The sequence below is a fragment of the Cibotium barometz genome, chromosome 42 (assembly GCF_041138505.1).
Source record: "Cibotium barometz isolate CiBa-2024 chromosome 42, ASM4113850v1, whole genome shotgun sequence".
NCBI classification, from domain to species: domain Eukaryota; kingdom Viridiplantae; phylum Streptophyta; class Polypodiopsida; order Cyatheales; family Cibotiaceae; genus Cibotium; species Cibotium barometz.
The window spans coordinates 2,421,757-2,439,825 of NC_141087.1; the positions used below are offsets into that span (position 1 = coordinate 2,421,757).

Consider the following 18,069-nt stretch of genomic DNA (forward strand, 5'->3'; position numbering starts at 1 on the left):
GTCTGCTCACTACCCACAGCCATGCAGAGCAGGGGGCACCCGGGGGTCGGGAGTGTTGGGTATGGGGGAAGAAGCCTCCTGCACACAGACACACACACACACACACACACACACACAAAATGCAAGAGAGAATAAGTGTGTCCACATGGGGAAAAAACCTGTGTTCAGTCACAGGGAAAAAGTGCCCGTGAGTAAGTTGTGTTCACACCCGAACTAGCCAGGAGTGGTCATGACCAACAAACCCCCCCTCAAGTGAATGGTGTGAACGGTGTAGCAGACTACCGTGGAAGAGGCTGTAAGCTCAAAGCTTTGCGAAAAGCTTCAAACTTTTCCCTCGAAAGAGGCTTTGTAAACCCATATGCTATATTGGCATGTGTAGACACATAAGCCAAGTCAATCTCTCCTGCATGGAGCCTTTCCCTGACATAATGATAGTGAACCTCAATATGCTTTGTGCGGGCATGAAATACTGGGTTTCGTGCAACTGCCAAAGCACTCTGACTGTCAGTGTAAATGGTTCCAACACCAAGATCGGCTAGAAGGCGTCGTAGCCAAACACATTCCACAGTAGCTGTAAAGGCTGCCCTGTATTCAGCTTCACAACTAGAAGTGGTCATTGTAGGCTGCTTCTTACTGAGCCATGAGATGCATGAGTAACCAAGAAGAAAACAGTTACCACTGGTTGACACTCGCGTGTCATAGCAACGTGCCCAGTCATTTTCTGGAGTGCAAGCAAGCATAGTGTAGAAGAACTGCCATAAAACAAGGCAAAGTTTGTAGTGCCTTTAAGATAGCGAAAGACACGCTTACACGCTTGCCAATGCATAGTGCTTGGACAATGCATGAATCTGCTCAACTGAGAAACAACATACTATATGTCCAAACGAGTAGAGCATAAATAGATAAGGCATCCCACAACTTGTTGATAGGTGGCAACATCAAAAGGCTCACCAGCACGCTCAAGTGACAGTTTTAGACCTGGTTCCATAGGAGTAGAAACAGGTTTACAATCTGTCATGTGAAAACGCTCAAGGAGCTGCTCAACATATCTGCACTGAGATAACATGATACCCCCCTCAAAAGGTATAAATTGTATGCCCAAATAGTAATGTAAATGCCCCATGTCTGTGACATCAAATGCATGTTGCAAATCAGCTTTAAAAGCTGAAATATCACCCTCTTCAAGGCCAGTGAGACGAGCATGTCATCCACATAAAGAATAAGGATGAGAACATTGTTCCCAGTGTGGCGTACATAAAGTGTACTCTCAGCTGAACTATTCTGAAACCCTTTGGCAGTCAAGTATGCATGAATTTTGTGGTACCAAGTACGAGGGGCCTGTTTAAGACCATACAGTGCTTTATGTAAACAACATACTTTACTTTCTGCACCTTTCTGAACAAAGCCAAGAGGCTGAGACACATAAACTTCCTCCTGCAAATCGCCATTCAAAAAAGCAGTTTTGACATCCAACTGATGTACATGCCACTGCTTGTGGGCAGCCAATGCAATAACAGTATGTATGGTAGTCATACGTGAAGTGGGAGCAAAGGTCTCCTCATAGTCAATGCCCTCATGTTAGGCATACCCTTTGGCGACCTAGCGAGCCTTATGGCGATCAACTGAACCCTCAGGCTTACGCTTAAGTTTGAAAATCCATTTTGTGCCAATAGCACGCTTGCCCGGGGGCAAGTCACATAACTCCCAAGTACCGTTTTTGTCAATGGAGTCCAACTCCGAACGCATGGCTGCCACCCAATGGTCATCCTCCAATGCATCAACATGAGAAATTGGTTCCTCATTACAAGCGGTGGCAACAAGAGCTGTATCCACATAATGTGAAGATGCATGGCGAGAAGCAGCACGTGTACGACCTGGCATAAATGTAGACCATTTGCTATCACGCAAAGTGTCAACCAGCCATCTAGGAACAATTTTTGACTTCCTAGTATCTGCATCTTCCTCTGCCAATGCATCACCCAAGGTATCCTGATCAATATGAGGCATTTCAGGATCAATTTGGGGCAAGTTCAGTTGCTGATTTTGCTGGTTTTCAGCAGGCATAGGTGGCTGTAAATGAGCTGAAACTGGCTCTACATTGTCCACATTTGAATTGAATAAAGGCAACAAAGTATCAAACACATCTTCTGGCCTAATAGACGGCTGTTTGGTACATGAGACAAGTGGTTGAGATGCATATTCATCAAAGATAACATCTCGACACAATGATCTTGCGTGTATTAGGCACATAGAGTCTGTATCCTTTACTCTCAGTACTATAACCAATGAAAATGCATTTGATTGCCTTTGCATCAAGCTTATGTCTTTGTTGTGTGGGCACATGCATATATGCTAAACACCCAAAGACTCTCATATGAGTCACCACTGGAATCCTGCAGGCTGCCATTCCATGCCTCATAGGCAGTCATAGATTTCAAGGCTTTAATGGGGCAACGGTTATGCACATAATTGGCACACATAACCGCCTCAAGCCAAAACTTACTGGGCAGATCCTTGCTTGTGAGCATACAATGTGCCATCTCCATAAGTGTACGATTACGTCTCTCTGCAACTCCATTTTGCTGAGGAGTATAGGGGGTAGTACACTGATGAGAAATACCATGTAACTGCATGTATGTTGTGAACTCATTTGACAAATATTCCCCCCTCGATCTGAACGCAATGTGACAAGCTTGTGTCCACATGCATTTGCAGCCATGGGACGGAAGTCTTTGAAAGCTGCAAAGGCACTTGACTTCATTTTTAAACCATACACCCAACAAAACTGAGTGTAGTCATCAATGAACGTGATGAAGTACAAGTGTCCTCCAAAAGATGGAGCCCTCATGGGGCCACAAAGATCACTATGAACAAGTTGTGATGGTCGGACAGCCCTCATAGCCCCATCTTTAGGAAAGGAATTCTTGTGCATCTTTCCAAGGATGCATCCCTCGCATACATGCTTGAAGGAGACCTGCATAGGAGGAAGCTTATGCACCATACCTTGCTTCTGCAAGCGTACAAAAGATGGCAAATTCAAGTGACCAAACCAAGCATGCCATAACTCAGTGTCACTCAACACACGGGAGGTGGATGCAATCATAGCATCATGAGAATAAGTACTCCTGTCATACATATCAAGCTTATACAAGTCATTGCATAATGTCCCAGAAAGCATAAGAGAAGCTGAATCTCTGCTGTCATACATTGAGCAACAATGGTCAGAAAACTGAACCTTAAACCCAGATAATGCAAGGGCTGAAACAGAAATGAGATTCTTCTTGATGCCTGGTACATATAAAGTGTCACAAAGAGTAAAGCTATCCCCGTTACATGCTGTTAGCTCCACATTGTCAATGCCTTTAATGGAGTAAGAGGCATCATTAGCACACATAACTATGCCACCTGGAGGTGAATCCTGCAAATTGGCAAATAGATCTCTGCAAGAAGTGATGTGCTTAGAAGCACCAGTGTCAAAGTACCACTGAGATAGACATACAAGAAGCAGGCAAATTGCATGTAACCACTAATGCATATCCCTCATGAGCAAAGTTAGCCTCTTCTTTAGTGTCCACAGTAGCAGCCAAACCTTGTTGCTTCTTTTTCTTTTCACTCTCAATGCGCTTCCTACATTCCTCAATAAGATGGCCAAGTTTTCTGCAATAATTGCATCTCTTCTTTTTCTTGTTGTCACCCTCTTTAGACGAGGTAGAATCTGAATGGGCATGTGGTTTGCCCTTAGGTTTATCACTAGATGAAGCCCCAGATTTACCTTTGTTTCGATCAAAGGCACCAAATGCCTGATCAACAGAAAGCATAGTGGTCCTATTAGAACGAGATTGCTCCTCCTGCAATAAGAGAGCCACCAACTCATCAAAGGTATACAAGTTTGGATTACCCTGCATGAGTAGACGAAGAATAGTAGCAAAACCCTGATAGGATTCTGGGATTTTGGCAAACCCTCAAGCATTGTAGATACAAGTGAACCATCTGGAATGACCTCATCAATATTGATGAGTTGCTCTTGCAAATCCTTGATGCGGGTAAGGAACTTGTCCATTGAATCACCCTCATCCATATGCTCAGACTCAATCTTCTTGCGAAGATAGGCAACACGGACCTCATTGCGAACCTGATACAAAGAAGCAAGTACATTCCATGCACCCTTAGAAGAAGTGCATGAATGAATGTGTGGTATAACCTGCCTTCTGCATGAAAGGGCAATCAAAGCATGTGCCTGAGCATCCTTGGCATCCCATCTGAGCTGTTTTGGAGTGGGTGGCAAAGGTGCAGAAGATGTAGCACCACCTGAAGATACATCATCACCTGCATGAATGGTTCCTGAAGTACTTGCTGCTTGTGCAGGAGCAATGGGCCTGACATCAGCCCCTGATACATAAACCCACAAATTCTTTGCAACAAGTACATGTTTCATCATGTATGCCCACATAGGATAGTTGGTGCCATCCAACTTATCCTCAACAAAAAGCATACCAAATAAATCACCAGTGTTCCAGACATGGCGGTCACAAGTAGTAATGCTGTAACACCCAAAAATTTGGGGGAAATGCCCCAATGTTAACTGAATCTACCCGTAACACCTAGAATGCCTGCAAATGTCTATAAAGAACCTGCAAATGGTGTCAATTTTTGCAAAATCCCCAAATTTCAATGCAATTACGCACCAAATCAGGCAAAATCATTGCCAACCCTAACCCTAAACAGCAAAACCCTAATGCCAATAGGTTGAAACTCAAGCTATGGGGGCAAACCCTAACCGTAACTAGGCTCTGATACCAATGTTGGGTATGGGGGAAAAAGCCTGCACAGACACACACACACAAAATGCAAGAGAGAAGAACTTGTGAAGCTCAAGAGTGCTGGAAAAGATGTACTCAATTATGATATGAAAAGTACAATGTGAGTACATAAAGAAGCCTAGGGCAAAGTGCCCAACACACATAAGTGTGTTCACACGGGAAAAAAACCTGTGTCCAGTCACAGGGAAAAAGTGCCCGTGAGTAAGCTGTGTTCACACCTGAACTAGCTGGGAGTGGTCATGACCAACAAGGAGGGGTGGCTTTACTATATAGGGAGGAGCTTCAACATGTGATACACGTGGTTGGGCGGGATGAGGCTGCATGGTTTTTGTGGGTGAGGATCTAGACAAAGATTGACCTTGTAGTGTGCTACTTTGCACCCTCCACTTCTAAATATGCCACCCATGGAGAGTCCTTGTACTTGCCCCTTTATGAAGACATTATGAAGTTTTCCAGTCTAGGGGACATCCTCCTGCTTGGAGACTTCAATGCCCGCACCGCATGTGCACAGGTACCCTTCTTTGAGCCAGATGATCCCATGTACCAGAAGATTGACATGGTGGGTACGTATCTTGAGCGGGCATCACATGATACAGCAACCCACACAGACTATGGAGAGTATCTCTTAGCCCTCGACGGGGCTCATAGGCTAGCCATTTATAATGGCCTAGCTAGATGGCCCGAATCCCCTTTGGACATGGAGCTAGTACAATGGACTATCTAATGGGATCCCTCACTCTGATCCCACTCATTCCGGAGTTTACCAAATGTGCCTCACCCCATCGTTGTTGCAGCCGACCATGCATACCTGGCCTTCTCCCTCACATGCTGATACACCACCCAACCACCTACTTTGCTCCATCACCGCCCGATTTACCACTTCACCAGAGAGACCTCTTCCATCTATTCTAGTCACGTCTACCACATCCTCTCAGACCTTGATCCCCACATCCCACTTGATGAGCTTACCACACAACTCGCAGCCACCCTGTAAACGTCCGTTGCAGCTGCCTTCCTGCACTCCAGAGCCACCCTACATCACCAAGAGGGACTGCTCCACAGAATAGCTGGTGTACGACGAGGAATGTCATGATACTTGAGCTCGTCTACATCGGGAGGTGACGCTAGGATCCACCACTCACCCAGCAAGGCGCGAGTGATCTTTTGACATCTCACACGGAGGAAGAAGAGAGCCTACCTAGCCAGGCTTGCATAGGAGCTATACCAGCTATTTCTTGGGAGAGACTATAAGGAGGCGTGGAGGTCTTCCAGGATCATCGCCTGCCAACTCCGATTACTTCACCCGGCACTTGGCGTACCTATGCCACCTCTCTCTACCATGCCCCCGAGCAGGCAACTCTCCCCCATCCACCCGAACCTCATTCCCCACACTCTTTCTTTCACCTGAGCACGGTGAGAGATGCTATTGGCAGGATGCAGACTGGGAGAGCACATGATCATGATGGACTCCTTGCCGAGCATTTCTCTCATGCTAGGGACACACTAGCCCCTTTACTGGTTCACATGTTTAATAGGGCTCTATGTGAGGGCTGGGCTTCCCCGTCAGCTGGTCATCGTATACTATTGTACCTATCTTGAAAGCAGGTGACCCCATGGACCCCAACAACTACAAGACTATCATGATTGGTCACACCTTGGCCAAGATTTATGGTTCGATTTTGGAGCTTGAGCTTAGTAGATGGTCCAAGGAGCAGAGACTTAGAGCACCGGGGCAGAAGAGGGCACCCCACACTAGATCATATCTTTACACTACCAGGGATCATTGAGGAGGGGAGAGCTCACGGGCATCGAATATACTCTGCTGCTTTGTGGTTTTGCGCAAAGCTTTTGATACCGTCCTACGGGCCAGATTGATGAGGTGACTGCAGGATATGGGAATGCCAGCAGAGATGCTTTGAGGGATCATTACACTCTATGAGTCAGTCACAAGGAGGTGACTCAGAGTTCATACACAGCTCTATCAGGGTGAAGTAGGGCTGCCCCTTGTCTCCTACTCTATTTGGTCTATACATTGACGAGATCTCGGATTACATAGACAGACAGGGAGGACACCAGGAGCACATTTAGCAGGAGTCATGATACCAATCCTCTTGTATGCTGATGATATTGTTCTTATTTCTGATTCACTAGAGGGGCTGCAGAGGCATTTGGATGCATTACGGGCCTTTTGCGAGGACCGGGATCTCATTGTGAACCTTGGAAAGACCAAGGTCATGATCTTTAACACCTCCTCACAGCGGATAGGTAGATCTGCATAACAGTTTACATACAGTGGAGAGCCTGTGGAGTATGCTATCTCATATGTATACCTTGGGATCACTTTTTCTGGACCTCCGTTCTCGATGTGGAAGGCGGCTGAAGCTAGATTGATGAGTGGATATGCTACCCTTGGCTCGCTAGAGAGGCAATGCTCACAGATACAGTTTCAGGAGCTGAGGACGAAGCTTTGGCTATTTGATCTGCACTACTGTATGGTGTCCCCATCTGGGGTCCCAGCTTATACCACAGGAGGAGACAGAGGAGAGAGCTGGCCGAGACAGATACAGAGGAGGTTTATGATGGGTGGAAGCCAATGGAGGCCTCCCTAGTGGCAATGATCTCGCGCATGATTAGGAGTAAGCCATCAGTGCCACATGAGATTCTGCGGGCAGAGATGGGGGGCTGCACCGATAGTGAAACAGAGGCTCTATTCCAAACATTGACATACTGGCACAGGCTATGGGAGCTTCCACTAGATAGATACCCCCGGCAAGCCTTGGAGTACTAGAGAGAGCTGACACTCGAGGGAGATATAGAGTGCTGGTATGTACAGGTAGGCACTTGGTTTGGCATGCATGGCATGTAGATGGAGGCACTCCTCCCGTTCCAGTACAGCATAGAGGCCTTGTCATTTGCTCTCAGCCGCACAGAGCGGAACATGGTTATCAAGAAGGACATTGTCAGACTGGATACATAGAGGACATGGAGTTCACCTAGTCGTCCGTTGGGGACGAAGATGGCCTTCTATAGAGATCACCTCCTATGCCTGATAGAGGATGGTTTCATCATTCGCCCACGCTACATGGACACACACCTATCTTTTGGGGTGAGATGTGCGATTGGCCAGATCCGCACCTCGTCCCACCAGCTGAGAGTGGAGACTGCCAGATATGGGTCCAAGGCGGCCGCACCAGAGGATAGGATATGCCAACTCTATGACACAAAGCCCAAGACAGAGGATCATTACATATGCCAATGCCCTGTATACTATGAGATTTGAGGGAGGTTCCACTGCCTCTTCTGAGCTGGGTTCGGACCACTTTCCAGGATCATGGACTTTCCGGATCAGAGATGCCTGGGACTTTTTCTTCTAGAGCTCCGCAGACACATGTAGTCCTTAGTGAGATCCAGATGAGGTGGACTTGCTCAAGGACCAGCATAGAGAGCTCTCACCCACTTCTTTACTAGCACTCAGAGGGTCGATCCACCCACCATACCTGGACCACAGGCTAGTGCAGGAGTTCGAGCGAGAGGCGTGACACTCGACAGAGCCATTGAGTTATGCAGAGTTCGAGCCCTGGCCCCATGGCCCATGCCCATGACCACGCCACCACAAGAGGATCCGGGCCATCATCGCAGGACCTTCTCGCGTTGGCTCAGTTTTACCACCTTGAGCACCATGTCATGGCGGCCCATGAGGGATGTATTAGGGTGATCTGAGAGCTCTCTGCTCATGTACCTTGATCAGATTTTATAGTTCTAGATTTTTGTTATCTTTCTTTATTACTATTTTGTACCCAGGATAATGTACCTCATGGATATGATGTAACATTTTGGTCTCATAGGTCATTTTGGCCTTTTGAAGACGTTAAGACAACTCTCTCTCTCTCTCTCTCTCTCTCTCTCTCTCTCTCTCTCGCTCTTTGTTGGTAAGTTGCATCAGGGCTCCTATTCAGTTGCTTGGAGCTGAAAGAAGACACATAGAGCTTTTGTGCATGTCACATAAAAAGCCCAATCATCAATACAAAAGTTGGCGGCCTCCTGTGTGGAAGGCTCTTCAACAATATTAGGAGTGTTCTTCTTGGAATAGCAATCTTTTTCAAGATGATTGCTTTTTCCACAGATACCATGAGGATTTGCACTCCCATGCCATCTATCTTCTGTTACTAGAGATTGAACTGTAGCTAGTTGAGTCATAGTCGACTCATTTTATTGACAAGAGATTCTCCCATCTTCAGTTGCAACTCAAAGAAAGTGATTTTCAAGGATGGCTTTGAGGTTTTAGCACTGGCACCGAAAAGCAAATCAAGTTTTTCCCAAGCTTAAGCAGGTGATTCTAGATCATAAATGTGATGCAAATAGTCATAACCCAAGCCAAGAGCAATGATGGCATATGCCCTCTCTTCTTCATTGGTTGCATTAGCATCGGAGGACGAGGTTGCAGTGGTGGTGCTTTTCACCAAACCCCACAAATTTTCTTTCATCAATGAAACTTTATCTTGATTTGCTAGGTGTGGAAACCTTGGATATTAAACTTGTCTTTTTTTTTTTTCCGGGGGAAAATATCCTTCTATTAGTTACTGAAAAAACAACCATGAAGGGCAAGATACAAACTCGCCTCATGTATAAGGTGGGGATCAAGTAATCAAAAGAGGGGAAAGAGACGCTTCTCCTCCGGTTGGCCGCTCTATGATCCCATACAGGGGGACGGGGGAGGAACAACCACACAGGTGGTCTGTAATGCCAAGTGAGGTCACCACCTCTATCAGTGAAAAAAGGGCCAGGCCGCCAGAGCCTCAAGAAAGCTTCCTGCCCCACTGCAACTTCCCCCACTTATTGCGGGGGGTATGTATGATGTAGAGCCAAATGCTCCTGATAGACTTTGCTGGCGGAGTGTGGGTACCCTCAGTGGCTTCGGTGCATTGAGCTTGCCATATGTGCCAGGTTGCAATGGTGTTGCAAATCTCCTAGCTCTGGCATGAGCCTAGTCGCCAGTGGTCTGTAGGTGGGGCTGTGAGATTGGTACTATCGAAATGCGGTATTGAGAGACCTGAAGGGTTAGTCTTCCACAGTCGTCCTCAGCCTTTGTGGCCCAAGCGACTGTGCCCCATGTAATGATCCGGGTCGAGGCCTTGTCCATAGTGAAGATGCAGAGAATCCGTTGCCAAACCTGCTGAGCCTTTGGGCAATCCCAAAGACAATGTCGTTGAGATTCCTCCGGGTGGCCGCACCTCGGACAAGCTGATGGCTGACCTCCAATGGCTAGCCAAGTGCCGACTGCCAAGATTCTATGTGCCACCAACCAAAGAAAGGGGGTGATCCTTCTAGGCCGAAAATTGTCCCAAAGCCTCTTCCAAAAATTTGAGAGGAAACTCTGTGAGAGGCCATGTGACTGCCAATGTGCTGCTGCTGCCGGGGTGCCATCAATCTCTGGCATTTGGATCTTGCGGCGTAGCTGCGTTGTGTATGCAAAGAAGGGGGCATCCAGAGTCTCCTCCCGATTAGTGGGGTCATGCCAAAGGTGGACTAAAACTGCAGGCCCGCATCTTTGTGAAGATCCATTTGGTACTCGGCAGCCTAGGGCCCCCAAGACTCAGGGTGCCGGCGGAAATCCGGGCCTAGAGCAAGTCCTGCCAAGGCTCACCACCGAGGAGTCCTCTAACAATCAGCTTGCCTAACAGGGCGCGACTTTGAATAGCAGGGTCAATGATGTCCAGGCTCCCTCTGCGTCGTGGCTGAATGTGCCACCTTGGCCTTGGTAGGCCTCCCGTCACTACCGGTCCATAAGAAATTCCGTATCAATTGCTGTACCTGACCAATACATGCTGGAGAAAAGGCCCAAGAAGAAGTAATGTACCACATGGTGGCAAGGAGTACGTGGTTCGCCACCACCACTCTACTAGCTAGGGAGAGTGTCGCAGAACTCCAGTACAAAAGCATTCTTGTGAATGCTTAGAAGAAGGGGGGCGAGTTGCTGCTCTCGGAATCCACTGGAAAGCCTCAATCGGACGCCAAGTCGGGCCGGCTGTAGAGCCTACCCAAAAACCACACTACTTGTGCCAATTGTTCTGCCCTCTTGATGGGCGACAAAAGATCTGAATCGTCCCAGCAAATCTTTGGAGATTCCCCACATCTCTAGAAAGGTAAGCTGCTGTATCATCTGCAAACTCTGAGTCCAACAGCTCATCTTGTGTATGGAAGGGGAGACGCAATCCTTGGAGTCCCATCTCTTGGGCTGAGAGAAAACTGCTCATGGCCTCGGCAACAAATAAGAAAAGATAAGGTGCTAAAGGGCAGCCTTGCCGGACCGAGCGGGTGAGGGGAAATTTGTCTCCACAGGCTCCCTGAATGAGATTCTGACTGTGAGAAGCAGAGTAAAGTTTTGAAACACCTCGGATCGACTCCACGGGGAATCCCATCCAACTCATAGTGCCCTCCAGAAAGCTCCAATCCACCCTATCATAAGCTTTCTCGAAGTCTAGGAGTAGCACTATGAGGTGTTGCTGCTGCACCTTGACCGAAGCTGTCGCCTCCTAGAAGGCAAAGATGTTGTTTAGAATGCTCTGATCCCAAACAAAGCTTGTCTGAGTGTCATGAATCAAGTCAAGGAGGAAAGCCTAAAGTCTCCTACTAATGGCCTTGGCCAAAATCTTATAGGCGGGGTCCCTAGAAGAGTGATGGGTCTCCACTGGGGATCTCCAATCTGTCACCAGCCTCCTTAGGAATCGAGTGTAGACAGCTTCTCTGGCATGGCACGTGTGAGCCTAATCTCATTCAAGGCACCTCAAAGGCCGCCTTCCATGAGGCCCCAGTGGTAATCCACCGTGCTTGCCCAGGAACTATGACTCATGAGCCTGTCACTTCCAGCAAAATCTGCTCACTGATAGAAATTCAAACTCCTCCCTGCGTCCACGAGGGGGTCAAGGATGGAGACCAAAATAGTGACTCCTGCTGGTAAAATCTTCGCGCATTGGCGGGTGCGTCCCTCGGAAAGGTGATGCTCCTGGAGGAAGAGAATGTCGATAGGTCCCCCAACTGTAGCTCTTTGAAGCTCTCCTCTAAGGACGCCTCGTCTCTAAAAGCACTAAGGTCCCCCCTAAACCCTGGATGTTCCATGAGACTATCTGCATATCAATCTCTGTGGGAGGCGGAACTATTGGAACTGCCCTCCACTCGAAGAGTCTGGGTGAGGGTTTGGATGGGGAATAATCACAATCCGTCCTGGCACAAAGGTGCGCCAAATGGACACGAATCCTGTCCTCCATGTGACGCTACTCTATCTGAGCTGGAGAGTATGCGTACTCCGAACTCCATCGATCACAATGGAGATACCTGTAAAAAGGGGGGAGAGGTACTGTGACCGAAATATGCATGAACACAAAAAGCAGCATCTCCAGGGTGTAGGCCACCATCTCCCCGGCTTGGTCTTTGTGGCGTGAGCCTCCAAGCTCCATCCTAGCCAATGGCCATAGATAGGTGAGTATGTCGGTGATGCGAAGGTAGGAAGATGGTGGGAGAGCTCAACTGCTTGTCCCTAGATAGCGGCAAGCACCGACTCCGAGCCCCCTGCGTCCCCAGGGCTGCACTCGAAGGGAAAGAGAAGATCATCGCTCGCGTAGAGGGTCTGGAATGGTGAAAAACCACACATATCCGAATATATCTGTCCCTTTTGCCAGAAGATATCAGAAGAAACTATAATCCACAGGCAGTCCACTTGTCCTCTCTACTTGACACCTAGAGTGAACAGCTCGCCATATCTCTCTTCCCTCTCTCTAGAAGTAGGCGCCCCCTTCATGAGGCCTCTTTGGCTATATTTTCTACACTTTTATCTGTTTTCCAAGCTTTCAAGAGTGTTTCTAGGTGGTGTTCACTCTCCCCCACACTCCCAATGAACTGAAATTCAGTAAAACAGCTGTCATTTTTGCTGTAATTTTTGGTCTTTTTGTAGTAAAACAGACTGAAAACTCTAATTTCAGTCTTTCTTTCTTTCTCAAGTTGAACCATAGGGGAAGTTTCCCAAGATTTCTTTCATCCTCTTGAAGACTTTTGTCGCAAAGGATTGCGGCAAATTGAAGATTTCAACACTCCAAACGCTTCCATTGTGAAGACTTCTGCTGTCGTTGACTCTACTTGCAATCGGTAAGCTTTGATGCTTAAATATGGAAGCAAGTAGCAAGAGGGAGGAACCGGACTCCATGATCATATACCCTGTGTAGTGTTCTCTTGTCCTACGTGCTGTCTTGCAGATTGTTGTTACCATGTGTTGGTGGAACAATAGAGAGCAGATGCATTGGTATGGACATTTGGTAAGAAATGCCCATGACACTATGTACTCGATTCTCCCAAGATCAATAAATTTTATTTGAGGGAGGGATCGGCCGTTCCGGCTCATTGTGTCTCTTGTCAATTCAACAAATTACTTGTTGTATTGAGCATGTTGTCCATTAAATCTTGGTGTATTTAAGTGTATTGATTAGCATCATGTTCAACCAAGTTACACAAAACATCCTTGGTTGTGTAAGTTGTAGATGTAGGAGGTGCTCTAATACAGAATTCTTTCCTTGCATGCTGAGGTACTGGCAGTGCTGCAATGTGTTGGAACCGCAGCAAGGGTATATGTGCAGCAGGTAAGGCAGTTGTAGCGGGCACCTCAGAGGAAGCAACGAACAGAGAAGCTACTGGGTGGCACACAGGAGAGTGTTGATGGTGACAGTGGCAAGGCTGTAGTAGATGCTGAGGTGGCTCACGAGTCACGTGCAGTTGTAGTCGGGCAGCTACAGGTTGATTAAGTTCATTTGCTCTGATACCATGTTAAAAATGGGTGAGCTATGGTGGCTTGATGGTGAAGAAAGCCATGGCAATGGAGCAGACAGAGATAGAGAGAGAGTTTAGAGAGAGAAGACAATGCGAGAGAGAGAGAGAGAGAGTGAAGTACACGACTCAATGATGTGACTATTGATTGATTTCTTCAATGAATTACATGCACCTTTATAGGTCACAAAGGTTGCCCCAATGACATCACTGCTTATGTTAGGCACACATAATATCTAGATATTATTGATACCCTTCTCAAGGATGGGTTCACACACAAACAAGACCCATACACACCACCACTCTCTAGGAGGTGGCAAACATATAATATCTAGATATTATTGATACCCCTCTCAAGAGTGGGTTCACACACAAACAAGACACATACACTCCACCACTCTCTAGGAGGTGGTTCACACACACACAAGCAATTCCTTGATCCCAACAAAAAACAGAAACAGCAGCAGGAGACTTCTATTAGTACAGTCCTTACAATGTAAAAACATCTCCTTACAGGACCATACAGCAGCAATGAGGTCCAGGGCAGCAGCCCACAGGTCCTAGTCCTACGGTTGCAAGCCAGCTTGTATGGATATGCAGCTTGCCATTGGAATTTGGGACAGGTGTCATTTCAAAAGCTCAATTGGTTCTGATTTTATACCTCTTCACCAATGTATTATCAGTAGATGCCGCTGCCTGCTTCTAGGTTGTGCTTTTCTGCATCTTATTATCTTTACTGAACTCCTGAAGCAATCTTGTTGACTTATAATAAAGGCAACAGAGTATCCTGATTTAGCAACAGCTCTTTATCATGCTCGAGCATTGCTCTGAATAGTGTGTTATTTCTTGCAGGTTGACTTTGTAGGTGGAAAAAAGATTCAAAGGAAGCAGAGACGAGTGTCGTTTACATTCCGCAAGGTTGGGGCTCCATGCATTGTGTGTTCAGGCTGCTGCCTGCACTTCAATGAATGTAGAATGTTGAAAGGAATTTGTCACATGCACTCATTGCACTTGGGTGTCACGTGGACATAATTGTTCTAGAAGTGGAAGTTTTGTGTCGAAGACGTGTGCTGAGCATTTTGTTAGCCCTAGTCCTGAGACAAGTTACCAATCGCCATAAAGGTAGGCCAAGATAGGTGAGTCAGTAGCCCGTGCAAAGTTTACGCACGCATTGCCAAGATCATCAAGGCTACTTTCGATGATCAAGAAACTAAAAAAGACAGAGTCCCTTACAGCAACAGCCTACTCACAAGTTTGCAGCCCTTGCATTTGTGGGTTTGAGCTCCGGCTGTGTGTTTTGCATGTGGGTAAGTACTTGTTCAGCCTATCTTGGGGTCAGTATTCAATACTCAATTCAGCCTATTTGCTGCTGCCCATAATCTCTAGATCTGCAGAGCAATCTATACTATGCATAATGGAGTTGATAGTTATATAGTCTTGTGGGTTGACTACCATGAGTATATAACATGCACGTTCCCAAAAGGTGAATTTGGGCATGTTCTGCTCAATTCCTTACTGTCCAGCCCCGTGTCTTGTCTTCTGGTTCTTCACCACTCAAACTGCGGCGCACTCATGCAGAGATCGTGCACGAGTGTGCAAGTCCAGCCTCCTGATCAGCCCAAAATTCAATCATGAACTCAAGTTCAACGGAAAAGGAGGTCATCTACACATAATCAGCCAGTTCCTCCTTGAGGACAAGTCAGCTTCTGAATATTTTACTCATTTTAACTTTATTAATAAAGCAAATACACCGAAAGGTGTGGGCCCGCCGGCACTGGGTTATTGGGACCAATTCTGTGTTGGTGCATTCTCTTACCCTTCCCTTTGAAAGTGAATCAAAGTAAAAGTAGAACACTGAAAGACTTCGCTGCATGCCCTATCACTCAAGCTTCCACATTGCACGTAACAAAATCCAACCACTTGCACCTTATAAACGGTATTGTTTTCGTCTGTCGCTTCAGGTTCGTCATGGTCCTTGTAGATGCAAATTTCGAAGTGTTTGTGATTCCCAAGAATCATCATCGCGCACTTGGTCTGGCTGCAGTGAATGATGTGAAAAGCAGATTGAGATATTCTGGGCATGCTTGACAAGCTGATCAAGGGCGATTCTTGAATGGCCCAAGTAGATTGAGATATTCTGGGCATGGTTGACAAGCAGATCAAGCGCTATATTCCTGCATGGCCCAAGCAGTATCACATGTTGCATATCTATGGATTCCAGGTGAATTCATAAACAACTTCAGAACATTGTAAGACTATATGTTGGGAACGTCTATTCTACAATATCAACATGCTCCAGAGTGTCTTTTAGCATTTCATTTAAGGTTTTATCAAAGCTTCTCTCTATGGAGATAACCTTCAGGCAACTCCTTGTCTTGATTCCACCTTACAGGAAGAGGTTCAAGGCCCTTCTCTCCAAATCTGGAGAACCCTTCCAAGGAAGAAAAGGAATATAGTTGGTACTCTTGAAATAGGAGTATGGATGGAAGGTTGTTACATACCCTAAACCCTAAACCCACACAATATGGTTGACAAAAAAATAAAAAGTAGAAGAGGAGGATAGCTATTCTTTGAAACTTGTTCCTAAATAATAAGGGTAATGGAGAACTAATATAGAATATACCACCATTCCTAAGGATGAAGCTCTATTGAAAGGTTTGTGCTCTCTTTGATTATTCTTGGAAGTGAACATGGTAAGTTTGATTATTCTTGGAAGTAAACATGGTAAGTTAGTGAGAGTTATCTTGAGGAGCTAAAGACTTGATCATCACTTCACAGCTCAAGCAAGGGTATATCTTCCAAAACTAATGTGGTACCTGTAGCAAAGAGTGTGAAATAAAAATGGAAAAAGAAGCTGTAAATGAAGACACGCAAAAGAAGTTAAGGATAAGATAAGTGGAGAAAGGATGAAGGCAAAAAGGGATATGATTCCCTTGTTTGTCCTGCTAAGACGTTTTTTTTTTCTTTTTATAGCTTGTTTTGTTGTTCATGTGTTCATCATCAGGAGGGTAAGGACTGAGTGGGGGGATGTTAGTGTGTTTGTCTGCATGTGCGTGTGCATGCATGTGGCACACCTTTTTCAATTAAATCTCTCACAAAAGTAGCCGGGCCTCGTGGAAAGAGATGATCATGTGTGATGTAATACAGAAGGTTTGAAGCTAGAAGCGATGAAAGCAAGATGGTAAGAATGGGCGAAGTTTTCTGAATATTGCCATCCAAAGAGGGCACTCCTATGCTTTCGCTGCACGCATCCAATACTATTTCTCTGATTTGAGCTTTCCTACGCCTTGTTTTTTGTCTAAATATAGCTTCAAATCCATGTTTTCAACAAAAAAGTTATCTAAATTCATCCTTGACAAACCTAAAGACAACAAAAAGTTGATGGTAATCTAAAAAAAGTGATTTGTTTGTGATAATGGATTGGGCATGATATTAGAAATCACAATGACGGTGGTGTTTATGATGACTCTTACCAATGGATATTACAAATTTTATAATAAAGTTGGGGGTGATGTTATTACTTTGATGCAAACATGAGGAGAAATGCACATCTCCTATATAGTGACATTGCAGGATTGTTTTTAGATTATGATAGACAACAATAGGACATGTTATCTTTCCATGATAGTGCTTATAAAAAATCATCTCATATTCTTGCTTCATGTATCATGCTTCAATTGCTAATCTTGATATAACAAGGGAGTATACGGAAGAAATTACGAAGTGTGTACACACACACACACACACACACACACAATGTAGGATATCCCACGAGCAACGTAGGCAGAACTTGCAAATGAAATAATGCCAATTTACAACATGGCATTTGCTTCCCTCACTTTCGAAAATTGCAAAAATGAATACAAAAGGGTGCAGAAGAAGAAGAAGAAGTGAAGGTATAGTTGAGTACTCGTACGATGAATAAGGGCTACGTTACTAGTCTATAAATAAATTAATGGCAGGTTATAGTGTCATAATAGTAGCTAAAGTTGTCCCTACCACTTCGCATTAGACTACACGTTACATTGAAGATGTCTTCCATAGAGCGCTCGCCTTCATAGAGCCCATCCAAACTTGCTACCTATTCAGCTACTTGTATACTACTAACTCATCTACTACTCTACTTGTTTGGGCTAGCAGTGTATAGGAAAAGGTAGGTTCGGTTTAACCTACAACTAATTTAAATTTTGATTTTTTTCCTTCTCCTTCTTCTTCTCAAAATAGCAGGAAAAGGAAAAAGAGCCATTTTAGTTGCATAAGTATGAAGAAAATGCTATATGACTTCCTCCTCATACCATGGTGTAAAAGAGCTAATGATAAATATATATATATTTTTTGAATATGGAAAGACCCACGATGTAGTTAGACGTGGAAATATTGTAGCAAATATATCCAAGTCGAACAAGGTCCTCATAAGCATCTAAGCTACTCAACCAAG

The 18,069-nt window shown here is 45.6% G+C and overlaps 1 protein-coding gene across 2 annotated transcripts in view; it reads left to right on the forward strand.

The window, feature by feature from the left end:
- TRM9 (RNA-binding (RRM/RBD/RNP motifs) family protein) overlaps window positions 1-15,942 on the forward strand; it is a 39,980-nt gene extending 24,038 nt beyond the window's left edge. The window contains exons 6-7 of one of the 2 annotated variants that reach the window (XM_086780596.1): window positions 14,484-14,549; window positions 15,593-15,942. In XM_086780596.1, the coding sequence (XP_086636722.1) occupies window positions 14,484-14,549; window positions 15,593-15,682 (156 nt within the window). In that variant the 3' untranslated portion in view covers window positions 15,683-15,942. The remainder of the gene's footprint in view (window positions 1-14,483; window positions 14,550-15,592) is intronic. The other variant, XM_086780597.1, reaches the window with a different exon arrangement.
- The last annotated feature ends 2,127 nt before the right edge of the window (window positions 15,943-18,069 follow it).